General features: G+C 39.4%; 1 protein-coding gene across 2 annotated transcripts in view; it reads right to left on the bottom strand.

The window, feature by feature from the left end:
- trappc9 (trafficking protein particle complex subunit 9) overlaps positions 1-26,879 on the bottom strand; it is a 341,471-nt gene that overhangs the window by 197,190 nt on the left and 117,402 nt on the right. For both annotated transcript variants that reach the window (XM_041809216.1, XM_041809217.1), the window contains one exon: positions 15,652-15,770. In XM_041809216.1, coding sequence (XP_041665150.1) covers positions 15,652-15,770 — 119 coding nt within the window. The remainder of the gene's footprint in view (positions 1-15,651; positions 15,771-26,879) is intronic.

Genomic DNA, 26,879 nt, shown 5'->3' with positions numbered 1-26,879 from the left:
GCAGTTCACATTTACCATTTAGAGTTTTTCACAGGTGGAACATGTATGTACAATGTGAATAATTGCCAACAATTGTGCTTCTTTGATTGTCAGATGATGAACATGTGATGGTGGCTAAAGTTCAATTATTTGTGCATGCTCTGCTACCACGACATATGTTTCACTGCTCTGATCCACCCATCTAACTGTCACATGCATAAGTTTTAGATATGTAGGGCACATGTCAGGCAGGGACCACAACCTGCAGCTTGGAGGGGTAGGTGGGGGGAAGAGTCGAGGTTGACCCATGTCTACACATGCGTTTGTTGCTTGGCAGCTCGATGGCATCGCCTTTATCCGGGCCTTTCAGACAGGTGACACACCGGGAGACCTCCAGGGGTTTTCAGGCCCTTTAGACCGTCACAGCATGACCAGGGGCCTGAAAATCCCCCCGCCCCCTTACTCACCCATTACTCCACCCTAAAGGTGTGGACAATATGTTCAACAGATTATTTTCCCATGCCTCTGGTAACATGCAAAGACATCCAGAGCATGTCCTGGGTTGTGTAAATCCTCCTTCCTGCCCAGTGGTGCCCTCAGGTGGGCTTACTCCCCACTGCATGCCTTATTTTAGCCTCAATTTTTGTCCCAAACATGCCTTAATATTCTGCACAGTACTGTAAATTCATCAGTTATTTCATCCATGCATTTATCACCGCATCCATACATTGATTATTTCATACACCCATTCATTGATGACTCCATCCATCCACCTACTTCCCATTTTTGCATGGCTATTGCAGCATCTTTATTTGCCAAAAGCCCTAAAGTCAACAATTCCACTCCAAGGCAGGCCTGCAGGTTTACTGCCTTTCAAAGGCAATTACATCCATTACCAATGGATGTCAAATAGCAATCTTGAAATGAGCAGATCTAAGAAGGTTTGACTTGATGAGTTCTCGATATTGATATCCAGCAGCCAACTCCAACAAGAAATGCTAGGCACAATATCACAGGGCAATTAATCAGCTACATTTTGGAGTATCAGAAGTGTTATCAAAACACTTTGAGAGGGAGCAGGAAGTATATGAAGTAAGCTCTTATAGTTTTGGCTTACTGTGACAGAGATGCATTTATTGTGGCATCTAAGGGCAAGCAGCAGGCCTTCCTGCATTTCTGTTATAGAAGAGATGAATGCAGCATCCAGTGTGACAGCAGATAAAACAAGCTTATACAGTATGTGACTGACACAATCCATGGCATCCGCTCCTCAATATCCACATCAATCTTTTTTTTTTAATTTCTTCATACCCATGTCTCCTCACTGTATTTAGCATCACCAAGGCATTAAGGTTGTTCTTCATGCTGCTGTAAGGATAAAGCAAAAAGGCACTAATATACAGAAGTCAGAAAAATGAAGGCAGGAAAGAACCATCTGTGGTTTGCAGCTGCAGCTTTAACTCAAATCAGGGAAGATCCTGTTTTACAGACAGGTACATTAAGCACTTAGAGATTTAACGGCTTGTACTAATAAATATGTTGGCAAACAGCTGGCTACTTTGCGATTTTTCGATGGTTTTCTGTGTGTTTCTAATGATGATTATGCCTTGTGATTACTCTAAATCATCCCTCATTTCTCATCTCCTCTCTCTACAGCTTCCTCCATGCAGACTCTCAGAGCGAGAAAACTTTCAAAGACTTAATTCTAAAAATAGACGCACACAGATTGACAGGCAGTGATACGCTACACCAAGCTCAGCCTCCAGAGGGAATGGATGGGATAAATAGTCCATCTGACATAGACTTATTGTGTGTTATGTAATTAGAAACTCAGATGAGGTTTGTGAAGCTCACTCCTTTAGGTGGGTAAATAGGAGGCTTCATTACTAATAACAAGCTCAGTAACAGATGGTATACATAAATGTCAGGTTATATTTCAGACATTTGAGTCTTCTTTGTAAAGTGTTGGAAAGATTCATCATTCAATGAAATCTTAGTTGATTCAAGATCAGTACATTGTATTAAAGACTGAACTTCTCTGTCAGTATGTTTAGTCACGTGTGTAAATTCCGCCTGAGGGGCCTTCCAGGTTAATTCTCTGAAATAATTAAAAGCATTCTGGGATCACTCACAGAGCAAACCAGGGAAGGCACTTTTAACAGCTTTTCCCCCTCATTATGGGAATTCATACACTGTAACAAATTGATGTAATTTCTACAGTAAAATTTTACAATAACTTCTTGTTTGGTTATTTCACAGAGTTAAACTTTAAACTGCAGTGCATTGTGGTTAAAAATGATTACAGTAGCCTACAGTAGTTTACTATAGTAACCCACTGTATGATTACAGCCTTGTTGTTTTCTGAATGTAAATGACTCCTACTACACTATCATACTGTAATGCTGCTTTGAAGTGCGTGATTTGAATGAGAGGCTTCAGGAGGACTCTGCAGCATTAATGGTCTGAAGCGGCATCAGTCTACTGTTACATGGTGAGTAAAGTTTGATTTAATATTCATATTTAACTTCAACAAGTTGATCTTGTTGTTGACATAGTTTAAGTTAGTCGTGTGTTCATTAAATATTCATGCCCAAAAACAAAGTTAGCAAGAAATGTTTCCGACAGATACTCGTCCACCCAGACAAGTGCACACTACGCAAAGCCCCGTGGTGAGAACAATATTGATTTATTGTCGTGGCTTTAACTTTCTAATTGTTAAACTGACTCGTGTTTTAGCATCATCTTGTTAAGGATGACACATGAGCTCATACAGCAGCGTTTATATCCATCATTAACTTACAAAAACTAGCTTAACTATGGCTAAAGCTGGCTAATGTTAACATTATGTATTGAGGCCATCTGTCTGCAGACAGAGTGCTATAAACTTGTCTTAATAATCTTGAAAGGTATTCTGATTCCTCTGAAACATGAAAACCAAAATGCTGGTTTACTACTGAGCAAATACAAAATACCAAGGGCCAATTTCATTGAACAAAGATCTCAATTTAAAGCAAGAAGCAAGACACAAATTGGCATAGGTGCAGCTGGAATGTGTAAACGTAAAGTTCTGTACTTTTAGCATGAGCTCTAGGCTTTACTTCTGGTACAAATGTGATGCGTGTACCTCCTAGGCTGATTATGAGATCAGCACAACTTTTGCTGCACTTAATGAGGATGCTGTTCAAATTTAAGGTCAAAGTCCAGCACTCTGAAGCTTGTACAGAAACCATGTCCAGTCTGGGTCTGACTGAGATGTGTTCAGTGCCGAAAAAAGTATTCACCCCATGGATGTTTTACCCTTTTACTGATTTCATAAATCATTTACTGTAAACATAATTTGACTTTTTTGTTTTTCTTTTTACCAAAAAAACTTTACAGCACCCCCACAGCATGATGCTGCCACGTGCTTCACAGTGAGGATGGTATGTTTGTGGTGATGTGCAGTGCTTGGTGTCCACCAAACAGTGTCCTGTCTGATGGCCAGAAAGCACCATTGTGGTCTCATCTGATAAAATAACCTTCTACCACTTAACCATGGAGTCTCCTACATGCTTTTTAGTGAGCTCGTTTTAATATGTTTTCTTCAACAGTGGCTTCCTTTTTGCCGCTCTCCCTTAAACCTTTCAGCTGCTGAAGCTTGCAACCCCTTCATAATAGTCATAGGTGTCTTAGTGGCCTCTCTCACTAGTCTCTTTCTAACACGGTCACTCAGTTTGTGAGGTCTGATGCAGACAAATTTACACATGTGCCAAATTCATTCTATTTTTTGATAATGGATCTAACTGAACTCTGGGGGCTGTTCAGTGCCTTTGGAATTCCTTTGGTATCTATCCCCTGACTTATGCTTTTCACTAACCGTTTCTCTGAGTTGGTTGGTGTGTTCTTATGTCTTCATGGTGTAATGTAGCCAAGAATTCTGATTCAACAGTGGCTGGACCTTCCAGACGGTCCTTATACGACAATCACTTGAGATACATTTACTACAATCAGGCTATCCCTAATTCACTAATTGTGAGACTACTGACACCAGTTGGCTGGAACTCTGTTGAATTAGGTCAATCACTTTCAAGGGGTGGATAGTTATGCAGTCACTTTTTAACCTTAAATATTTTGCTTTATTGACTTTAATTTGTAGAAATCTGACATTAATGAGGAAAACTTTTAGGGACCGGGAGACATCACTGTCTCTCTCAGCTGCTCCTGATTTATCTGTTACAGACACTAAGATTAATGTGAGCATCTTTATGAGATGCTAGACTTAATAAGATGTATTTGCTGACTATTGAATTCAACAGTTTATAGGGATAGAGGCTGTGATAGAAGGCAAAGCTGAGACGCATGCACCAGGCAGAAAGAGGCTTGTCTTCTACATCAGTCAAACAAAATCCTGACCCTTCCTTCAAGTCTGTGCAGAGATGTTTGTTTGTTACTAACTTCTTTAGAGCATAATTGCTGTGAAACATTCAGGGAATAACATCCTCTCTCTGTATTACCACTCTGTTTCAACAACAGGACACCAACACTTGCTCTTATTTGAGCGCCCATTGCTGCCCACTGTCTCTCTGACTCACTACTCGCGACAAATTTGGGTTGAAATACGACAAACTGACTTTTTCTACCTGAATGTAAACATATTGACTAGCAGAGTTTTATCACATGTTTTCATGGCTGTCTATCTCTGTTGTAGATACGAGTGGAGATAATATGGACAAACCAGACAGCATGTTCTAACAGAAAATGGCCATAATACTAAGTGGTTACACCATAAACCACTCTCATTTATTAGACTGTAAAGATATGACTGGGATGGCTGGAGACATGCATGCAGACATGATGCAGACAACTGCAATCTGAGCCCTGAATTATGACATGACTGAGCCTTGGAGAACATAAATAATGAAGTTAGTCGAGCAATTATCACTGCACTAATGTGCATGTAGATATTCTCAGGAAAAGTCATTGATTTAGATAGGGGGACAAGGAAAAAGTCTCGATAAGGGGACTAACTCCAAACATTTTGGATAATGTTTGAGCTGTTAATCAACAATAATCCTCTTCTAAAGATGAAAACTCCTACAATATGATAAACTTAATGACGGTGGTGAGAAAGCAAAAAGATGGAGTAAAAGAGGACAGTTTTATTATGAGCCCAGGAAAAAAAAAAAAAAAAAAAAAGTGGTTGTTCAGCTGTACTTTCACACTTGAGCAGACAGCTGTGGCAGTTATAAATATCTGTATCACGAGCTGGGATCTGTATCTGCAAGGAGAGCTGAGCTGCCATCAGCAGGGCTGGGCTTCTAAAAATAGCAGGCAGGCTGGCTGGCAGGCAGCCGGCCGGCTCTGCCTCTGTCTCCACTGGATTTGATTAGCCTCGAAGAAGCTGTGGCCTCTCTGCCTGTGTGTGGCTGTCGTTGTGTGCGTGTGTGGCATCAAGTGTTGACTGGAGGTTTTGTTTAACAGCACACTACTGAGGATACACTTGTCTAAACAAAAAAATAGAAGCTTTAATCCTTACTCTTATTCAAATTTTCTTCACTGTCTGCATGCTTTTTGTTAATGACCTGGCATTTATTCATCAGCTTATGTTTGCCCAAAGTATATAAAAAAAAATATATATATATATTGTTTCCTAATTTTGATCATGAACACAACAGCCAAGCACACACTCTGTAATGTGAAAAAGAAAGATCAGGAAGTGAGCCGACTGAAGAAGGAAGCACAACAAACACAGCCATAGTAAGGATGGTGCATAAAGTTAGATTAACATCAGAAATGGAGCACAGACTTATTGATCTGTGATAATATCACTAATGTTTATAAAACTTTCTGAGTAAAACATATCACAATCCACCAAGGAGAGGATTAAGACAGAAACTGCTGGTGCATTGGATGTAGCAGGTATCTAAAGCCTCATTTGACCATATGAGAGTGTGAGTTTTTAGAGTGAAGACACAGCTGGTGAATGAATCTGTTAGTGTGTGGTGTCAGACTATGGTGGGGGGATCTGAACTGGGGGCACACTCCCCTAGGAGAAAAAAGTGCATTTTAAAGTTAAATGCATCCATCTGTTGCATAAGAGGCTACATTTATGAAAAAAAATCTCATCGGATTTGTCAGTTCATGTTAGTGCTGCACGATTTGGTAATTATGTGTTACTGCAATTATATTCAGAGTATAAAGAAAATCTGACATCAAACTTAATACTTTTTTAAGACCTTTTTCAAGACCCTCCATATATCTAAAGACACACTTACCTTGCTTACAAGGTTAGGGATGGGTATCGAATTTGGTACTTTTATAGGTACTGACTGAATTCTGTTGGTACTCCCGAGTATTGATTCACGTAAAACTGAACGGTACCATGTTTCCATGTTGTACCTTCTCGTATCCTTTTGACTGGAAGAGATTGGAAGAGTAGACAATTTTCCATGCCGGACACAAATGCAGCATTGCACGTACAAGAGTAATGATGTCAGTAGCAGCTTACTGACTCAACAAAGCAAGCATGGCTGATAGAAAGAGGTCGGAGGTATGGCTTCAATTTTCAAAACAAGATGCAGATTGCTCTGCAATATTTTTCGATGTGAAGTGCGAGGTTTAGCACAACAATCTAATCTGATGAAGCAGTGTGATGATTGATGATTCAGACCAGCTCCCACTGCTTTCTGCAAACACCCTCTCTTCTTGCATTTACCTAGCACTTGCGTGCGCACATCAATTAATCACATAGTTTATTTGCTAGCTAGAGATACAGCAGAGCTTTAAGGATGAACCGACAGCTCAACAGGCAAGGACAGTAAAGGGCTTGCAGACTGATGTCAGGTCTGATGAAGTTCCATCAGAATCACATGTGACTAAAACTAAACCCAAAAACAAAAGCCCAAAACCTCATGAATTAAATATATTATATGCAAGTGGTATCATGAGTCTTCTTGTGTGGTTATCAAGGAAAATGCACTGCTTTCAAATGTACTTAATATTTACAAAAAAATAAGTTGTTGCCTTTTCTGCAGACATTTTCATTAAACTTTCAAGTTCTACTTAATACAAAAATAATTGCAGCCTTTTATACAATTATGTAATTGCATAGGCTGGCATCAAAACTACAATTTGATTAATTGTGCAGCACTTATTTGAGAGAATCAGATTGCGGCCATAGAGTATTGCACACATGCATAGATTTTCAGCAGGAGAATCAACTGCACTGGATGCAGCTCTGGACCAGATTTGTTACTACCTTTGTACAGTCATGGACGAAAATGTTGGCACCCCTGGAATTTTTCCAGAAAATACACCATTTCTCACTGAAATTGTTGCAGTTACAAATGTTTTTGGCATACTCATGTTTATTGCCTTTATGTGCATTAGAGCAATAGAAAAAATTCGTAGAAAAATGCCAAAATTGACATAATTTTACACAAAACTCAAAAAATGGGCCGGACAAAATTATTGGCACCCTTTTAAAGCTGTGGGTAAATAATTTTATTTCAAGCATTTGATGTTCATTTAAACTCACTTGTGGCAGCAACAGTTGCTGGCAATCTAGAAATCACACCTGAAGCCAGTTAGAATGTCTAAAAGTTGACTCAGCCTTTGTGTTGTGTGCCTGTGTGTGTCACATCAAGCATGGAGAAGAGAAAGAGGAGCCAACTGTCAGAGGACTTGAGAAGCAAAACTGTGGAAAACTATGAACAATCTCAAGGTTACAAGACCATCTCTAGAGATCCTGAAATTCCTTTGTCCACTGTGTGTAATATAATCAAGAAGTTTATAACCCATGGAACTGTGGCTAATCTCCCTGGATGTGGATGGAAAAGAAAAATGACAAAAGAATTCAACGCAGGATAGTTGGAATGGTGGATAAACATCCTCAGTCAACTTCCACACAAATTCAGGCTGTCCTGCAGACTCAGGGTGCAAAACTATCAGCTCGAACCATACGTCGTAATCTGAGTGAGATGAAGCGCTATGGCAGGAGACCGAGGAGAACCCCACTGCTCACAAAGAGACATAAAAAAGCCAGACTGGAGTTTGCAAAAATGTACCTGAGTAAGCCTCAATCCTTCTGGGAGAACATTTTGTGGACAGATGAGACTAAGGTAGAGCTTTTTGGAAAAGCACGTCATTCTACTGTTTACAGAAAACAGAATGAGGCCTACAAAGAAAAGAACACAGTACCTACAGTCAAACATGGTGGAGGTTCAAGGATGTTTTGGGGTTGTTCTGCTGCCTCTGGCACTGGGTGTCTTGACTGTCTGCAAGGAATCATGAAATCTGGAGACTATCAAAAAATTTTGGGCCGCAATGTAGGGCCTAGTGTCAGAAAGTTGGGTCTGCATCAGAGGTCATGGGTGTTCCAGCAGGACAATGACCCCAAACATACTTCAAAAAGCACCAAGAAATGGTTGGAGACAAAGCGCTGGAGAGTTCTGACGTGGTCAGCAATGAGTCCAGATCTAAATCCCATTGAACACCTATAAAGAGATCTCAAAACTGCTGTTGCAAGAAGGAACCCTTCAAATCTGAGAGACCTGGAGCAGTTTGCAAAAGAAGAGTGGTCCAAAATTCCAGTTGAGAGGTGTAAGAAGCTTGTTGATGGTTATAGGAAGCGATTGGTTTCAGTTATTATTTCCCAAGGGTGTGCAACCAAATATTAAGTTGAGGGTGCCAACAATTTTGTCCGGCCCATTTTTTGAGTTTTGTGTAAAATTATGTCAATGTTGTCTTTTTCCTTCGTATTTTTTGTGTTGTTCCAATGCACATAAAGGCAATAAACACATGTATACCAAAACATTTGTTGATTGCAACAATTTCTGGGAGAAATGATGTGTTTTCTGGAAAAATTCCAGGGGTGCCAACATTTTCGTCCATGACTGTATATCATAGCTTTACCAGCAATGCTCTTGATACCATATGTCCAGTGAAGATGGGTTGTTGATGAAGTTAAATGAATGAGCAGGACAGCACACTTGCCGGCTCTACAGTGGCTGATGGGTTATCACAAGAATGGGGGCTACTGAGTCCTACCTTTTCTCTTCCCAAAGCATGTCACTCAAATCACCCCTTACATAAATCCCCCCAGATGGAGTCTGGTGTCCAAATCCACTTAAAACTCGCTGCATCTGCTGCGGTTTCAGACACATGCAGACACTTTAATGGTGACAATCAAAGCAGAACTCGATTGATGTTACAAAGACACAGCAGTCTTTGAAACCAAGAGCATGAAGAGGTGATGACCCCTGGCTGACGAAGGCATGTTGAATGAGACATGAAGACGTGAAGAGACAGCGTGACAGTCGAAGTTATCCAAGTCTCTTCACGCTCCTTGTGAATGAGTCACTGGAAACATGGTATAAATGGACTAAACCAACAAAACATCCTTCACCTGAGGTGGCTCCATCGCACACTGACGGCACACAATTTTCAAGCCTTCAGGCATTCGCAGTTAAGTAGGAGGATTGAAAAGCTGGTGCTTAGATTGAACGAGGAAAGGTCAGTGAGATAAACATGTTGACTCTTCCTGTGCTGATTACAGATCAGACATGATTGATCGCACTTACTCATAGTCTGCAAGTGCACATCCTGAGGCATGCCAGGGCTAAAATAAGAGATTCAGCACTCACATGAAAAAATGTTAAAGAAACAATATCTAAAAGAATGATTGTAACCAAGCAGAAGTAATGGCCCTATTTGATTAAATGGTGGAAAATGGCTAGATTCAAACCTAACTGGCTCACATAAGATTATTAAATATGCTGGGAACATCCTGCTTTACTGCCAGCCAATTTGGCCAGGAGGTTTTCAATTTTCTGTGCATCTGCCTATCCATCCGTCCAGCCAAAAAGAGTTATTAGCAGCTAATATAAATACCCCCTCGTTCTGTCATGCACATAACAGACTGAACAAGACCCAAGCAGCACCAACAATATGCCTTTTTAAAAAGTGTTGTAACATATGCAGAGACACAGCTGGGAGAGAAAACAATAAGGCCTGGTGCCTGGTTTGTTCCCTTTTAATCCTAATGTGTCCAAGGAGTTTACTGGATTATGAAAGGACACAAAATAATCACCTAATAATTTATTTATCATGAAGTATTGCATAATTTCTCTATTTCTGTGTCATAATGCGCTTTCTGTCAACCCCCCACATATCAGCATGAATCAAGTGCTGGCTGCAGTTGGTTTGAGGTGAAAACAATACAGTTCATGAGGATGAGTCATGCAGCGGGAGACCCAGAATACCTCCACTATAGAGTAAAGGTAAATCAGTACACAGAGAGAAGATAATCCTAGAAAATACAGTATGTCCCACAGCTCTAACTGAAAAGAGAACGCTTATATCATGACAACCTGTTACATTTACACAGACTTCTAACTCCTCCTGTAATTGGCTAGGCTCTAACCCAGGTTCAAAACCATATTCAGAATTTAACTCAGAGCTGTCAGTCAAACCTGGCCTCTGCTAACTCTAACTGTGATTAAAATTCTGTTTGCCTTTAACAGTGGTAGGTTTTGTGAAGAACTTCACTGCACAGGTACTAGATATCTAACATGTTACGCAATAATTCCAAAGGGAAAAACTCTGCTTCTACCTGCAGTATTGTTATGCAGCAACAGAGGATATGAAGTCAGTCCATCAGTTATGTAAACTTACGCTTTATCCCAAACATACACCACGCATCCCTAGAAATACAGTCAGATTAGACATCTGCAGTAAACAAACAATTTTAGTCCAGAAATTTCTCATTCTTAATCAGAGACACAACAGTCACACATATTTTTTAATGCGTAGACAAACGATATGTCTTTCTTTGACAGAAGGATTGAAATTAAATGGGAATATTATTGTGAAAATCTGACTTTTCTTAGAGCTTTGCTGATAAAGGTGTGAGATTAAACACCAAAACCCTTTTGGGGAGGAAAATTTACATAATCACAGATAATTTTTGGGCCTATAAATAAATAAGGTTTCAGTAGGAGGTGTTTTCACCACTGCTAACATTATTATTTTGGCTGTAAAAAGGTACTATAAATAGAGGAGCCAACTTTAACAATGGACTCTAACACTTACAGGTACATCCCAGTAAATTAGAATATTGTGGAAAAATTTATTCAGTTTCAGTTGTTCAATACAAAAAGCGAAACATGTGTATATCAGAGACTCATGAGACACCAAGTGAAATGTTTAGTGTCTGTTTCTTCTCACTGTAATGATTATGGCTTACAGCTTTTTAAAACCCAAAATTTAGTATCTCATAAAACTAGAATATTGTGAAAAAGATCAATATTGTAACTAATGGTGGCACACTCTAATCAGCTAATTCACTCGAAAAAACCTGAACTGACTGGTTCAGTCTACACAGTCATGGGGAAGACTGCTGACTTGACAACTGTCCAGATGACAGTCACTGACATCCTCTACAAGGAGGATAAGCCACAGAAGGTCATTACTAAAGAGGCTGGCTGTTCACAGAGTGCTGTATCAAACATTTTAGTATACAATTGACTGGAAGGGAAAAGCGTGGTAGAAAAAGATGCACAAGCAACAGGGATAACAGCAATCTTGAAAGGATAGTCAAGCAAAACCCATTCAAGAATTTATGGGAGCTTCACAAGGAGTGGACTGAGGCAACCCTTGTGAACTGCAGACAATGTGAGACGCATCTCACCTGGGCTAAGGAGAAAAAAAAGTCTTCTTTTCAGATGAAAGTAAATTTCGCATTTCACTTGGACATTAAGGTCCCAGAGTCTGGAGGAAGATGAGAGGCACAGAATCCAAGGTGCTTGAAGTCCAGTGTTTTCAGTTTCCACAGTCTGAGATGGTTTGGGGAGCCATGTCATCTTCTGGTGTTAGTCTATTGTGTTTTCTGAAGTCCAAAGTCAATGCAGCCATTTACCAGGAAATTTTAGAACACTTCACGCTTCAGTCTGCCAACCAGATTTATGGAGATGCTGGTTGCATTTTCCAGCAGGACGTGGCACTTGCCCACACTGCCAAAAGTACCAAAAGCTGGTTAAATGACCCTGATATGTATGTGCTTGATTGGCCAGCAAACTCACCAGACCTGAACCCCATAAAGGATCTCCGGGGTACTGTCAAAGAAGAAGATGAAAGGCATCAGACTTAAAAACACAGAAGAGCTAAAGGCTGCTATCAAAGCAACCTGGGCTTCCATTACACCTCAGAATGCAATGTTAAATCAGTTTCATCATGTTTTACCAGTTTTTGTTTGCATTTTACATCACTTTTAAGACTTGCAAAGCAGATGGATTGGCCAGATTCAGTGTCTGTCATCAGGCAGATCCATCTTGCAAAGCTTCAAGCTGAAACTAGTTCCAGGTCTGAAACTAAATAGACCAATCAGTGTCATTTGACGAGAAAGTAAAGACACATGTTAAAAAGATGCCAACAAAAAAACAGACAAAAATATTACTAAAAAACGTTTAAAGATGAGAAAAAGATTGTTATTTTGAATCTCAAGACATATCGCAAAAAATGACAGATGTGTTTAAAAAAAAAAGATGCTGACAAAAATGACCAACAAAAAAAACAAAAACAAAAACAAAAACTAGGAGAGCAGACAGATCATGTTCTCTCAGGGGCAGCTCTCTCCCCCACACTTTGAAAACCCTGATATAATCAATATGGACCTAGAACATGATTGATTTTTTTGATTGCTCTTACAAATGTTCATTTTTTTTCTATTAAACTAGTTTATATAAATGTTTGCAATGACTAAGCCTCTGCAAATCAGAAAACACCATTCTGTGTTTTCTTAACCATTAGTCATCATCCTGTCAAACTTTGGTGAAGCAAGTCAGAAAAGTTTTCTTTGTTCTGCAGTACATCTGAGCATTACAGAGATCTATGAGGTATTTCCCAGTTGATGACTCACAAAGGAGGAAACGGTGTTCTTCTGGTCTTTAAAGGAAAAACAATGAACTCAGCACAGGTTGTGTGCTAGAGATGCCCCTCAGTAGGAGGACTCAGTCAGCCCACCCATCTCTACCCCTCTGACATCCACAAATTCTTAACCTCTCCAATGCTGATCAGCTCCGTCTCACCTCTTCTGCTTTCCTGTCACACTACTCAATATATTCCCCCTTTAGCCGTTTCTCTGCCTATGTTAGAAATTCAAGTCCTAATTCAAAAAGCAGAGCACATCTGCAGCCAAGGTTAACTCCAGCCATATAAACTCAGAGCCTTACTGCACATCGATGCAAAGCGTCTTGGCGTGCAGTGCAGGAGTAGTTCCAATTTTCCACCTGTCGCTGTGGTTATTTCCACACTTCAAACCAGTACTGTGTAACAGATGAGCTCGCCCCCATGTTAGCAATCACGGGTGAGCTGGTCTAAAAATGAAAAGTGGTCAAGCACAAATGTGCATTCCTACTTTGCTAATGCAGCCAGCAAATGCAACATAGACCAACTAAAACCTGGTTTTAAGACCATGAAGCAGTTAGTTCCAGATATTTAGAGGGCATGTCACAAAGATGGGCATACAAAAATGAGCTCAAAACAGAATTCCACTCTGCTATTTCGATAAACAGGGAGGTACAGTGTAATTGTTGCATTTCCTTTGACATTTGAATCGATTTTGTAAATGGACAAAGGACCAAATTATGGCAAGCTTGTGTCTTTTTATTATATTTCTGTCATTTTGATTGTCCAGCTGGCATAAAGCAGGAGTGTGACAAGACACTTAGATCATGAGTAGAGACAAGAAGATTTTGCACTATTTTCTTTTACTTTGACATCAAAATATATGACTGAAAATTTGTTTGGCTAAGTCAAGTGAAAGTAGAGAATATCATTGCAAAAATATATTGTAGTTTATTTTTTTGTCAAGCCATGACTCAAATATGCATTTTAATAGCACATCATATCAAATATTCATGCATGTTAATACTGTGTTGCATCCTCATTAAGATAATAGGAGCAGTTTGATAAGCCAAAACTATCTTTATGTTTTGAAAAACAGTTTTAAAATGTGAGTTTTACAGACAGAAGTGTAGCTGCATCAATTCAACTAAACAATTTCAAATTCTCAATCAGGGTTAACCAACATAACAAAAATTTAAAGAAATATGTTTGTCAATGACATGTTTGCTTTACTCTCCAGGATATTTGTCTGAAAATGTTTTGTGGTCTGTTTTTTCATGTGGGCTGACAGTGAGAAAAAAATGACGAAACCCCTGAAGTGTAAAAGTGTTAATATCATTAGTATCACCGAGACAGATAGAAATGATAGGTCTTCAGGGCAAAAGTGTAATTTTCTTTTACTGGAGCAGAGCGGAGAGAAGTGGGAACAACATCAGCCTTTTCGTACCCATCACCCTGGTTGCTACAAGTGGCAAGGGGGAACCGAGTAACAAGCGTTTTTAGATTGTGGCTCCATCAACTTTAAAATCTGACGTGTGGAAGCATTTCGGTTTCCCAGAGCCAAGAAATTAGAAAGGACAAAAGGCGACGCACAAACCAAAAACAATATGCAGAAACTGCCAGACTGCAGTGGTACACTTAAAGGTCTTGGTCTTTAGATTGAATGTCTTTTAATTTTAGTCACATTTCAGTCATTTCTACCATTTAAAGTTTGACTACACTTTTAGGTGATGAAAACTCAAAAACATTTTAGTCTAGTTTTAGTCAGTCCTCACATTTTAGTCTTAACCTTTAGTCCAAACACTTATTCTCTTGCTTGAATCTAGTACCAAACCATGGTAGTATGTCCTATGTACTCTGCCAAACTTGGTATCACTACTTTTTACAGCTGAGAAGCAGAATAGCTATGGTTTAATTGGATTTTAGTGAATTGCGAATATCCGACGAACACTAACTTACATTTCAGTCTAGTTTTAGTCATCTTGACGAGAACTAAACTCACTTTTAGTCAGTTTTAGACATCAAAGATCTATTTTTGGCTATTCTTAGTCTAGTCTTTATCATGAAAAACTCACGTTTTTATTCATAGCTTTGGTTGATGAAATTAACACTGGAAAGGAGCAGAATCTGGCCAGGCCAAAACACTTTTTGGGAAGCGTTCGCAATCCCACCTTCCCACAACAATGCAAGGGCTCAAAAGATCACAAGGTTTATCTGTGAATATATCTCCAAAGTCCTACAGCTGTATTCAGCGGTGTTAAACGAAGGTTAAAAGACTGAAGCCAAATTTAATATTTTAAGCTTGATATAATTTTAATATAATCAAGCAACTTGATCTAACCTCTTTGCACCCTACTCTTCATAGAGCCCCAGACTGCGTACCTTCCAACTAGCAAAATTTAGACAGACACACCCAAAATCGTTTTCTACCACACATTTCTGACAGCTTGCTTTAAGCCATCAAAAGGGCCCTCAGTGTTGCAGAACACACCTACCGAGAGCTACAGTTTAGTGGTAAAAATGCTGAAGTTCAACCAGTTCTTTTCAAAAGTAAATAATAAACAGTGCTGTGTGAAAAGAGAATATGCTGGAGAGCGTAAAAGTCCAAGCCAAGCTTTCCATTACATATTCAAAGAAAGGTGCAGTGAGACTGCAGCAGGGGGAAGATGCATTTTTATCAAAATAAGCACAGACAAAAGAAAACAACTGCTTGCATCTTGATCCAGGACTGAGCAAAACAATGCGGAGTGTTTGCTTTTCGTGTCTTTTACATACACTATTGTTGTTTACCTTAATGTGGCTGTACTCGGCTTTGCCCGACTCACTGCTCACAGGCTTGTTCTCGGCCCGGGGTTTCAGGACTTGGCGCAGCGGACTGGAGATTGGCAGGCCGGTAACACTGATCCCATCTGAAAAAAACATGACAAAAATAAATACATGAGCAGAGACACAAAACTATCATTTAACTGCAGGAGCAAACAGTCTCATTTTATGGTATACTAACAATCTGTGATGTATGACAATGTTTTACATGAGCTGTTTGATGATGAATTGTTTTAATTACATTTTTAATAAACTTACTTTCACTCATCCATCTCTGGTTTAGTAAGTGATTCCCTACATTTCCCAGGGGGGCCGTGTTCCTCTCAGTTACTTTATGATTCCCAGAAAACAGGCCTAGACTTCTTACTTTTGAAAGTAGGCATAATAGACTCATAATAGACTCTCTCCAAAGTGGACAAACAAACCCATCTTGTGACCGGAGACGTCATAAACTGACACCACACATGTTATGTCTACATTTCAACCATGTTCTCTGAGGTAGATATTACATTTTTAAAGATAATGTGTGAAGAATATGTCACCAGACAGGCGGCCTATAGCTCCTGCTGTTACAGAGCTGGTTTTAAATCAGTAGAAACAGATCCATATTGTCCCACTTTACCCCAAAGCAGTTTCAGCCCAAAGCCACCCAGCACTTCTTTTACAGTGCACCGTCATTTGAAAATTAAAAAAAAAGCCTTGCTAAATAATGGCATTTTAATTGTTCAAAATAGGAATGCACAATATTTGATTTTGCCACTATCCAATATGCTGGTATTTAAAAATTGTGTTTTAGCTGATACAGATACTGATGCAGATATTCAAATTTAGTTCAGACCTAAAGCAGTCCTTAAAACTCAGATTCAAGTTGGAGGATGAAAAAATAATACAAATTTCAATCCTTGAAACATACTTTGAATTGTAAGGAATGATAATAAATGAAGATAAGGACTTCAGCTGATGAAGGTCTGTTGCTCCAACCTGAAACTGCACTAATTCATATGTTCATATGGGCGGTATTTACAGCTGATAATAGCAGACTTTTACGGCCAGAATATCAGTTCCACAGTATATATTGGCAGATATTTTCATTCGGTGCCTTTTAAAAGTATTCTCCCTCTTGGATGTTTTAACCTTTTACTGATTTTATACATCAATCATGGTACACATAATTTGGCTTTTTGGGGAAAAAAAATATCAAAAACCCTTGTGAATGTCAAACAGAAAACAGATTTCTACAAATTAATGTTGATTAAATATAAATGTAAGGTTTTAAAAAAAAAAAGTGATTGCATATACATTCACTCCCTTTAAAGTTACTGATCTAATTCAACAGAGGTCTGGTCAACTGATGCTAGTAGTCTCACAATTAGTGAAATGGGGATCATCTGAGCACAGTGAATGTCTAAAGTGATGGTAGTATAAAGCCACCTGTGTCTGGTAGGCCCTGTCACTGGTGACTGGTCACTGGTTCAAGATTATTCCAAAGTACAAGTCAGGGGATGGATACAAAAAAATTCCAAGGCACTGAACATTCCCAGGGTTCAGTTAAATTCAACATAAAGAAATGGAAGGGATATGCCATGTATAAATCTGCCTAGATCAGGCCATTCTCACAAACTTAGTGATCCTTCAAGAAGGAGACTAGTGAGAGAGGTCACCAAGACCAAGAAGGAGTTACAGGCTTCAGCAGCTGAGATAGGAGAGACTCTGCATACAACTGTCAGAAGAGACATATATAATTCCTCCAGCAATTTCTGGGTTTGCCCTGGGGTCTCCTTCCAGTTGGACATGCCCGGAAGACCTCCACAGGGTGGCGACCAGGAGGCATCCTGATCAGATGCCCTAACCACGTCAACTGGCTCCGTGTGACATAAAGGAGCAGTGGCTCTACTTCCAGATCCCTAACCAAGCTCCTCACCTTATCTCAAAGGCTAAGTCCAGACACCCACCTGAGGAGTATCCACAATCTCATTCTTACTGTCATTAACCAAAGTTCATGACCATCGGTGAGGGCTGGAAAAAAGATTGACCGGTAAATTGAAGTTGCTTTCTGGCTCAGCTCCCTTTTCACCAAAACAGTCCAGTACAACACCTGCAACACTGCTGCTGCTGCACCGATCCACCTGTCAATCTCACAGTCCATTCTACACTCACTCATGAACAAGACCCTAAGATACTCAAACTCCTTCACCTGGGGCAAAAACTCGTTCCAAACCCATAGGGAGCAATCCACTGTTTTATGGCAGAGAACAATGGCCTCAGACTTGGAGGTGCTTTTTCTTACACCAGCAGCTTCACACTCAGCCACTAACCCATCCCAGTGGCTGCTGGAGGTCCCCAGCTGAGAAAGCTAACAGAACTACATCATCTACAAACAGAAAAGATGAAATTCTGAGGTCCCAGAACCAGAAACCCTCCTCTCCCTGACTGTGTTTTGAGATCCAGTCTATGAAACTCACAAACAGAATCGGCGACGAGGGGTGGCCCTGGTGGACACCAAGATGCGTTAGCCTTTTCCAAGTCCACCAATTACATGTGGACTGGATGGGCAAACTCCCATGCTCCCTCAAGGAGCCCAGCAAGGGTAAAGAGCTGGTCCTCTTTAAGGCTCATGAATGTTCCTTTTACTCAGACGTTTTTAAATGATACAACTGTCCCAGTTCACATACTTGTGCCATTATCTTAAGTTGTACTTCCAAATAATGCACTGCAATGTTGGGTGTTGATGATTTAAATAGTCCATTAATGTGAATTTTTAATGATACATTCTCAGATTATTCATTCATACCTCTCAAACATTCATATCTCTTTTAAAAAAACATCTGAGTTTATTGATATATAAATCAAGCTTGCATGAATCCAAGAACAAAGGCTGGAATTAGGTATTTAAGGCATGAATAAAAGTTGAATATTCATGACCTTGTCAGAAGTCGTATGGACACAGAAGCAGCTGCAGCATCAGCAGCTGTGTAAGCCACAACCACAGGGGTGGCTGGCTTTCATTTCACTGAGGCGATACTCAAAAATGACGCCCAGAGCCCACGCTCTGACGTCAAAGGAATCATATCGCTCTCTGACGTCAGTGAAATGCAAAGCCCTGCAATTTTTTCCCCTAAGAGAGGGGAAATTACAAGCCTCTGCAGCAGCTCAGCAATTGGGTTCACATCAGAGAGATAAACATATTGGCACACAGACTATCAGGCTGTGTAACAACCACATGGAGGACTGGGAAAATCGAACGACAAAAGAAGAAGAGTATTTCTGCTAAACAGATAAGGTTGCAGCAGTGGATGGAATTAATTTAAGTGAATGAATTAGTGCAGTCTAAATGTGGATGATACTAGTTTTACCATGATACAGGTGGACAAAAAAAGGAATGATTGGGTTTTTATCAAAATCAAAAAGGAGGTAGAACAAATTAAAATAAAATTGATTAACCTTTAAACAGGGTAAATCAGAGTTAAAGGTGTCCTAAATATCAGGCAGAATATAGTCAAGCTCAAGCCTGGCTGTTTCCCATTCCTCTCTTTAAATTCAATTAATTTCCAGAATACTGCAGCCCAAGAGCAAAGCATAAATCTAAAGATGTTTTAAGACTCCATTTCTGGGTACTCTCTGAGAGAAATGCTTACAGGGTACCTTCCAATAACTTAACACTTTAGAGGGCCTTTGTTCCATTTTCATTCCAAATTCAAATAGTAATGCCAAAGGGACTTAAGCCAGCTGTCTGACAGTATTAAAACCTGAAAAAGTAACATGGAAGACACTGTAGTTCAAAACATTTATATGTTTTAAGTCTCAAGTTCATTAAAACAACAACTGAGATTATTTAAAACTGGAATTTGTTTCTCCAATTGTAAAGTTATGGCCATGAGCTTTAAACAGACTGTAGAAAGTTTTGTATAAAGTTTGTGACATGAGTCATTTGGTTACTAGAAGGGCTTTTGAAGCCAAGTTAGGAGACGAGCACACACCTTTTTCTGCTTTGAAAAGATTTCAGTGTGGTTTTTTGCTCCTCTTGTAATAAAGATATAAGGTCCAATTATGACAGTAACTGGCACTGCTACTCCGGCAGCCACTGTTTACTGCCTTGCAGTATAACTGAATCCCGCCTGTTGCTACTGCCTTCTTCTCCTGAAATGATGCTGATCGCCAATCCATCAATTTGTTGCAAGGTTAGTGTGAACCCAGAAAGACATTACCAAAATCTTGTTGAACCAGACTGTAAACTTTTTTTCCTGCAATAAAAATTAGCCCTTGAGGGTGGGACATCTGGGCACCGCAGACACTGAATTTGTTTGCACATCTGCATTGGCCATGCATTTCAGTACCACAATGCCTTCTGTTTGGATTTGGTCAAATTCCATGTCTGTTTTCAAGTGGATCCATCTTGCAAAGCTTCAATCTGATACACTTTTGCCTGTTCAGAGAATGACAGGACCAATCAGCATTATTTGAGGAGAAAGAGGCTATAGCTGTTTAGCTGAAGCAACTGAAAGCCTGTAAACAATGGTGGCCAGTGCTGAGATTAGCCTAAATGCAGCTATAGTGGCAGTTTTAACATTTCTTTATAAGAAGAAGAGCAAAGAACTGGACTGAAAGCTTTTTATGGTAGAAAAGATGTTTTTGCTCTTTCCCGACTGGCTTTGAAAAGAGCTCAATTTACCAACTGACACTCCACTGATAGTGCAGCATTGTGTATTGACTTAGCAACAGCTATGAGTCATGCTCGTGTTATTTAGATGCAAGCCTACATCATCATATGTTTTGTTGCTCTGACTGATCTGCAATGATTTTGACAGACAGAAAGTCTGCAGGCAGCAGTAGACACTGCGATTACCACTGCAGGTATGGAGGCCTTTAAAGATGGCAGCCTTGTTTTCTACATCAAAATACTGCCAACATTTCCAAAAGGAGCTATACATGCTATCCTTGTGGTAGTAGATTATTGTATCAGTAAAGTAGAAACCATTAACTTGAGTTACAATGGCTACTATCGGCAGTTGGCTGTGAAACAGTTAAAGGTGAGGGTTTTGACCCAAACTGATAAGAAATATTTTACAATATTTCAAAGATAAGCAGTGAGTTGTCTTCTCTTCAAAATTGACAAAAGTTGTGTACTAACATGTCTATAGTCGCCATGGTTTGCATTATGCAATTCTCTATAAAGTTTATTCCTCAGTAGCTGCATGCTCACCTCGGTAGCAGCAACAACGTCACGTTTTGTTGCTCTGATTGGCCCGTAAAGATGTGACAGACAGAATGTTCATCCAATCACCCTCCGAGTTTTTTTTTTTCAAATGTTCTGCCCTTTCCCAAACGCTGTGTATCGAAGGTTTTCCAGATGGATGCGTGAAACAAATCCATCTGGTGTGTCAGATTAGTTCAAAGACCCTTTTCCCGCCATCACGGTGACATCATGATAGAAGCTGGAGGCAAAACAAAGTGAGACTGGAGGAAACAGGATTAGCAAACACAGAGTGTTCACTCAGTAGGAAACTTAAATGTGGCCGTTCTGTTGTTAATTTTATGTCAAGGTGTTTCAGATTTTTTTATTTGTTAAATGTTCAGCATTTTTATCAAATTTTAAATTTTATTTCTATATTATCTCTATCTATTGTGCTTTTTCTACAGCCAATACTCATAAATAGCATTACCTTGCATAATTTACATCCTTTAACTCCACGGTCCAAACACATCTCTGCTCTATTGATATACGCAGTGCTTCTGAGCTGCCTCTGACAGCATCTTCACCTGTAGCTGATCTTAAAACAGGACTATTTAGCTGTACATTTCATTAATTACACAATTTATGTGTTGAAATGTGTAGCTATAATATTTGGTGATTAGGTATCAACATGATCACAGGGTAGTTGATGTGGGACGATCCTAAATTAATAAAATGCAAAAGAAAATCCACATGATCAGCAAAAAACTTTCAAAACATGAAACAAAACATGTTCTCATATATGAACAGAAGTAATGCAAATCTTCTCTTTTGTCTTTTTCTTACTCTTGGGAGAGCACGATAGAAGGGCAAGGGGGATCACTAATTCATTGATAATGAGCAGCTTGCTGAAGATGATAAACATGAAAAAAAGTGGAATAATTGGCTAGACTTTGTCACATCCCATTTGAAGCTCTGGTACGCGGTATGTGTAGGGTATATTAAGAAAAGCCACCTGTAAAATGTGATGTACTCTACATTAGCTTTTATTGTCCATAATTTTAAAAACAAGAACGTACAGTGATCGCTGTCATACTGCACCTCTGTGTTTTCTATCTGTGTTAGTAAGTTGGGGAGCAGGTGGCCTTGTGGTTTAAGGTGCACCCCATTTATGTGGTTGACCTGGGTTCGAAACTGGCCTGTGGCACTTTTTTGCATGTCTCTCCCCATCTCTCTCATTCCTCTTTTTGATTCTATTCACCTTCCTCCTCTGTCAATTAAGACATAAAAAGACAGAAAATAAATCTTTAAAAAAAAAAAAAAAAAAAAAAAAAAGAAATGTCAGTAAATTACATGTTTATTAAAGACTTTAATTGTCCCATGCGGTGCCTAACACTGACATCAGGGGTAACTTATAAATCATGAGAGGTCCACAGATAATACTAATCCTATGTTAAAAGTGCATTCATCTTTGCTATATCCTCTTGGTTTTTCTATCAGAAAGGTGAATATGTCTGTCCAGTCTTTCTTTTGTCAATGAGAGTGCACAGGTCGGCCAGTCTGCTCCTGTTGGCTACAGTTAACTTTTTAAAGTAACGTTCTCAGTCCTGAAGTGTTCATGACCTCACATATCCAAATATCAAAGTTAATTCTTCTTCCAATGTCAAAAACAAGCCAAAGACACTTGCTAGCTTTCCCTGGCTAACAAGAATGTTTTGCTTCCAGCTGAGCCCACCATAAAAAACATCATACTGTTACCAACACTAAAAGGGTCTATAGATATTAATCTGGTAATTCTACCAAGGTATCTGGCTTTAATTGTTAGCCGGCTAATAAGAGGAGAAAAAGCCTTGGAAAGACTTCTTGCATGTAAAGGCGTTCCTCCCCGAGGATATATTTTCTTTGGGACTCAATTGTTTGTTTTTAATTTTTAATCGTTGTCTGCATAAAGCCATTACCCATCACCATACATCTTTGAACTAAAATGAAAAACAGTACTTGAAATTTGGATTAAACTAATTCATTAGCTTTTAGGGGCATATTTCAATGTGACTACACTCATTATCATGAAGAAGGCTGCTGTTTATTTAAATTTCCTCTGCTTTTCATCACACTTTACTTAGGACTGTTAACATTCACATCAGACAGCCCAAACTCCCTCTGTTTATAGGTGCCTTAATTGCATGACACTTAATTGCTGCCGCAGCTCTGGTGAGAACAATCATTCTCTATATCCTGCTGTCAAACAGATAAGTAATTCATCAGGACACAGACTAAGCTTGTCAGGGAAGTAGAGGACAAAAATACAGAAAATGTTAAAGATTTTATAAGTGGCATCCTTCATTATGGTGCGCAGACTGATTCTGGAGATCCAAATGACTCATTGCGTCCCGTAGCACAGGGACTGGGTGAGTAATGGATGGCGTGATTGACGATGGCATTGCTCACAATCGTCCCCTCCTTTACCTCCTCCTCCCAATCAGTTTCTGTCGAGTTGTCTGTCTAAAGGCCTCTGGGAGTCAGACAGAGTCAGTATTGTATCTGCGGCCACCTTGATGCTCTAGTTTGGTAGAACTAGCAAATACTGGGAGCATCATATGTGGAGTAATGACAACAGAAGAACTTTGGGCACAGCTGATCTCTTGGATGTCAACTCAGTTCACATTTACAAGCCTTTTTTCCAGGAAGGTAGATTTATCTGATAAATATGGAAACATGATTTGTAACAGTGTAAACATTAAAAATCATTCAATATCCTGTTCAAGGGAAGAGTCATGAGGGTGAACTCAAATCAAACAAAACAAACAGATTGATGTTGGCCTTATTTACAACATGCTTTATTGACTAAAGATAGCCATTTAAGTTAATGCACTGCACCTTTGTGATGTATCTGTCCCATTAATCCAGTTTAAACAATATCATTTACAGAATAGGGAAAACTTATACCCTATGACTGGCTGGCAATCAGTCCAGGGAGTGGCCCACATCTCGCCTCATCTGTAAAGAATGAACACAGGTTGCATCCCAAGTTCTACATTCATGGTCCCACTGATTTTGGAGGTGCATCGCTGGCAAGCAAATGAGTACTTAGTGCTGTTTCATTGTAAAATCGCCAAAGCCTGTGAGGGTTCAGGCGCTGACTCCACAACTAAAGATTATTTTATTAGTCGGCTAGTTTCCAACTATTGTGCCAGTTCATCCACTTTGTTTGCTAATGTTTTGCCAATTGCTTATGGGCTGTTACTGGGGCAATATGCCATGAAAGATTCATATACATAGAGTCATACACAAGTTAAATATTACTATGATGAGTTTGTTTCACTGTCTACTGCAAGAGTGGAAGAAGAAAAAAGCAGAAAGTCTATGAGCATTGAGTGGTAAGGCTTTGGGGTGGATAAATCAAGAGAGGAGAGGAGAGGAATGAGGCAATATGAAGAGTGAAAATCTGTCCTTGAATATACAAAGATCTTAACAAATTATCATCCTTATAACCAAAAGTCATTTCCGTCAGTGTGGATGCTCCATTAGAGTCTGAGAGAAATTGTCTATAAATGATGGCTTTGTTTTAACAGCAGTAAAAATTGTCTGATGTTGAGATTTACGGTGCATTTAATATGAGTCAGCTATAAAACAGCTGTTTTTCTATATTATCCAAAGTACTATTTTACCTTATTCAGATTAAATCATGACACAGAACTTCTACACCTTGTCAAAAGACCAGAGCACACTACACTATCATTCTGTCCTCTACAATGGCACCATGTCAGACCATGCAGCAAAAATCTTGTCCTGTCTCAGCTAATAGACTGACAACACTGCAGGTCCAGGTAAATCACTGTACGCTGTTGTGAAGATTATCTGTTCTCCTTGCTATAGTGTGAGAGTCCATAGGTCATCAGGAAGGCAGGTCCAGGAGTGTCAATCATGGCTACAACAGAAGCACTGTGTGTGATGCTAGTGGTCTTGTACTCTGAAATTCTAAAACAACAACGAAGAAATGATTGATGGCTCATCTCTAGAAGAGGACAATATGGACTGGCTATCCTTCAAGAACATTAGGTTTAAATGATATGATGTCAAGAAGATAAGCCCAGTAAAGGCCTTTGTGCAATGAGTCTGTTTTTTTTTCATAAGAATTTGTCGCTCATGTTGTTCTAATCAAGGTTGCACACTGACGCCATCCTTCCTCCTCACTTGCTCACCCACGCCTAACCCCTCCTCTCTCCTCTCTCAAAGTTTGCTCATTTATTATGTGGATATAAACCATGGAAATAGAAAAGATAGATGGGTGATTGATGATTCAGATCAGCATCTTTTGCTTTATTCTCTTTCACTCACCCCAACTCTCTCTCTCCCTTTCTCGCACCGAAACCTCACTTAAAACACCGTAGTTTGCAGGTGTGTAATGTGGATGTCAGCTATGGAAATATAACAGATAAAGGCATACGTTTGTAGGCTACTCACAGGTCATAACAAAGATGGAACTGAAAAGTTGCTTTCCATCCCTCCAACTTGGCTCAGTGCTATGACGCATGAGCGTGTGCTGAATGAAGCTCTCTGTCAATGGGATCCAGCGGGATTTTAAAGGAGTGACAGAGCCACAGGCTCGCAGTATGAAAAAATTTGCCACCTTCTAAGAATTTTTGCAGTGAAGACAAATAAAAATGCATCGGACCCAGTGTGCAAGGTCCAAGTGTGTGTCGTCTTTTTCAGATTATGGATCCGAAAAAAACACATCCGAAAATAGCAGACCCAGTGCGTAAAGACCTTAAGTCTGGCTTAATACTGTTATATGTGCTGATATGCTAGCTATGCTATGTAAACTTAAGGTCCCACCAGAGCAAATGCTATCCTACTGGTCAGTGTCAGGATTCACATCATTGACATCAGGCTGTGGTGTCAAACTAGACGGAAGATGCCCTGTCATATTAAGGTTGTGGTGTGTCCTGAACACATCACTGATTATGATTTGTGCGTGTGTGCGTATATGTGTGAGAGTGTATGATTTTAGGTCCAATGTGTTAACGTGTTAAAACAAATAAATAAATAAATAAACAAACAAATAAATAAATAAATGGAAATTCCATCTATCCATCCATCCATTCATTTTCTATACTGCTTATCCCGTTGGGGGTTGCAGGGTAAAAGAAAATTGAAACTCAAAAATGGTTATGTATTACATGCAGTAAACATTAATAAAAAAGGTTTTGTTTTGCACAAACTTGTTTCCCATCTCTTTTCAACCAAAAAGTCCTCCATAGCCTCTCTGTGTCTCTTTCTCTCAAACATGAGTCATTCTGGCTCTCTTCTCCAGTTTCTAAGTCTGTGCGCATCCGCTGTTCAGCAAAGAATGACATGACAGTGGAACAGCCTGTCTTTGGTTGTCACAGCCCGTCACAACACATTCTGAGATACAAATAGACATTATGGCCACAGAATTAGCTGCTAACTGCAGGAAGGATCAAAAAATGGATCATAAAGGGGTAAAAAGATATTCAATATTAGAGTTATTGGTGTGGATTTAATCTTTAAAGACTCCAGAAAGTAAGCCAAGTTCAAGGCTCACTAGAAAATGGCATAGATCGGATCATTATAATCATGAGATCAGGGGTTTCAAAGGGAAAAAAAAGTTAATGGCAATGATTTATGGTTCAAAAGTTATTTAACTTTGAATAGCACATGTCTCTTCTTGTCTTATATGGCAATGCCAATCTAAGAGGGTTAAAGCAAGACCGTGAGCTACTTTTAAAATACCCTTGGATATGGTATTACTGTATTGCCATCCATTCCAACATGGCAAAATATATAGGTGTTTATCAGGGCCATTGCTTTCATCATATACTTTAGCCAGGTTTAAACCTGTAAAGGGAAGTTGCTATGCATACTTTTCAACATGTAAAATCTAAAGACTGTACCTAAATGTCAAGATTTGGACTCAAACCGGTCAGAAACAGTACTTATCACCAATATAGAAATGTTTTTAGCTAAAATAAGTGCTCTGGGGATTTAGTAACTCATTAATGTA

Source organism: Cheilinus undulatus, linkage group 16 (genome assembly GCF_018320785.1).
Source record: "Cheilinus undulatus linkage group 16, ASM1832078v1, whole genome shotgun sequence".
NCBI classification, from domain to species: domain Eukaryota; kingdom Metazoa; phylum Chordata; class Actinopteri; order Labriformes; family Labridae; genus Cheilinus; species Cheilinus undulatus.
This window is presented reverse-complemented; position numbering and strand designations above follow the sequence as displayed.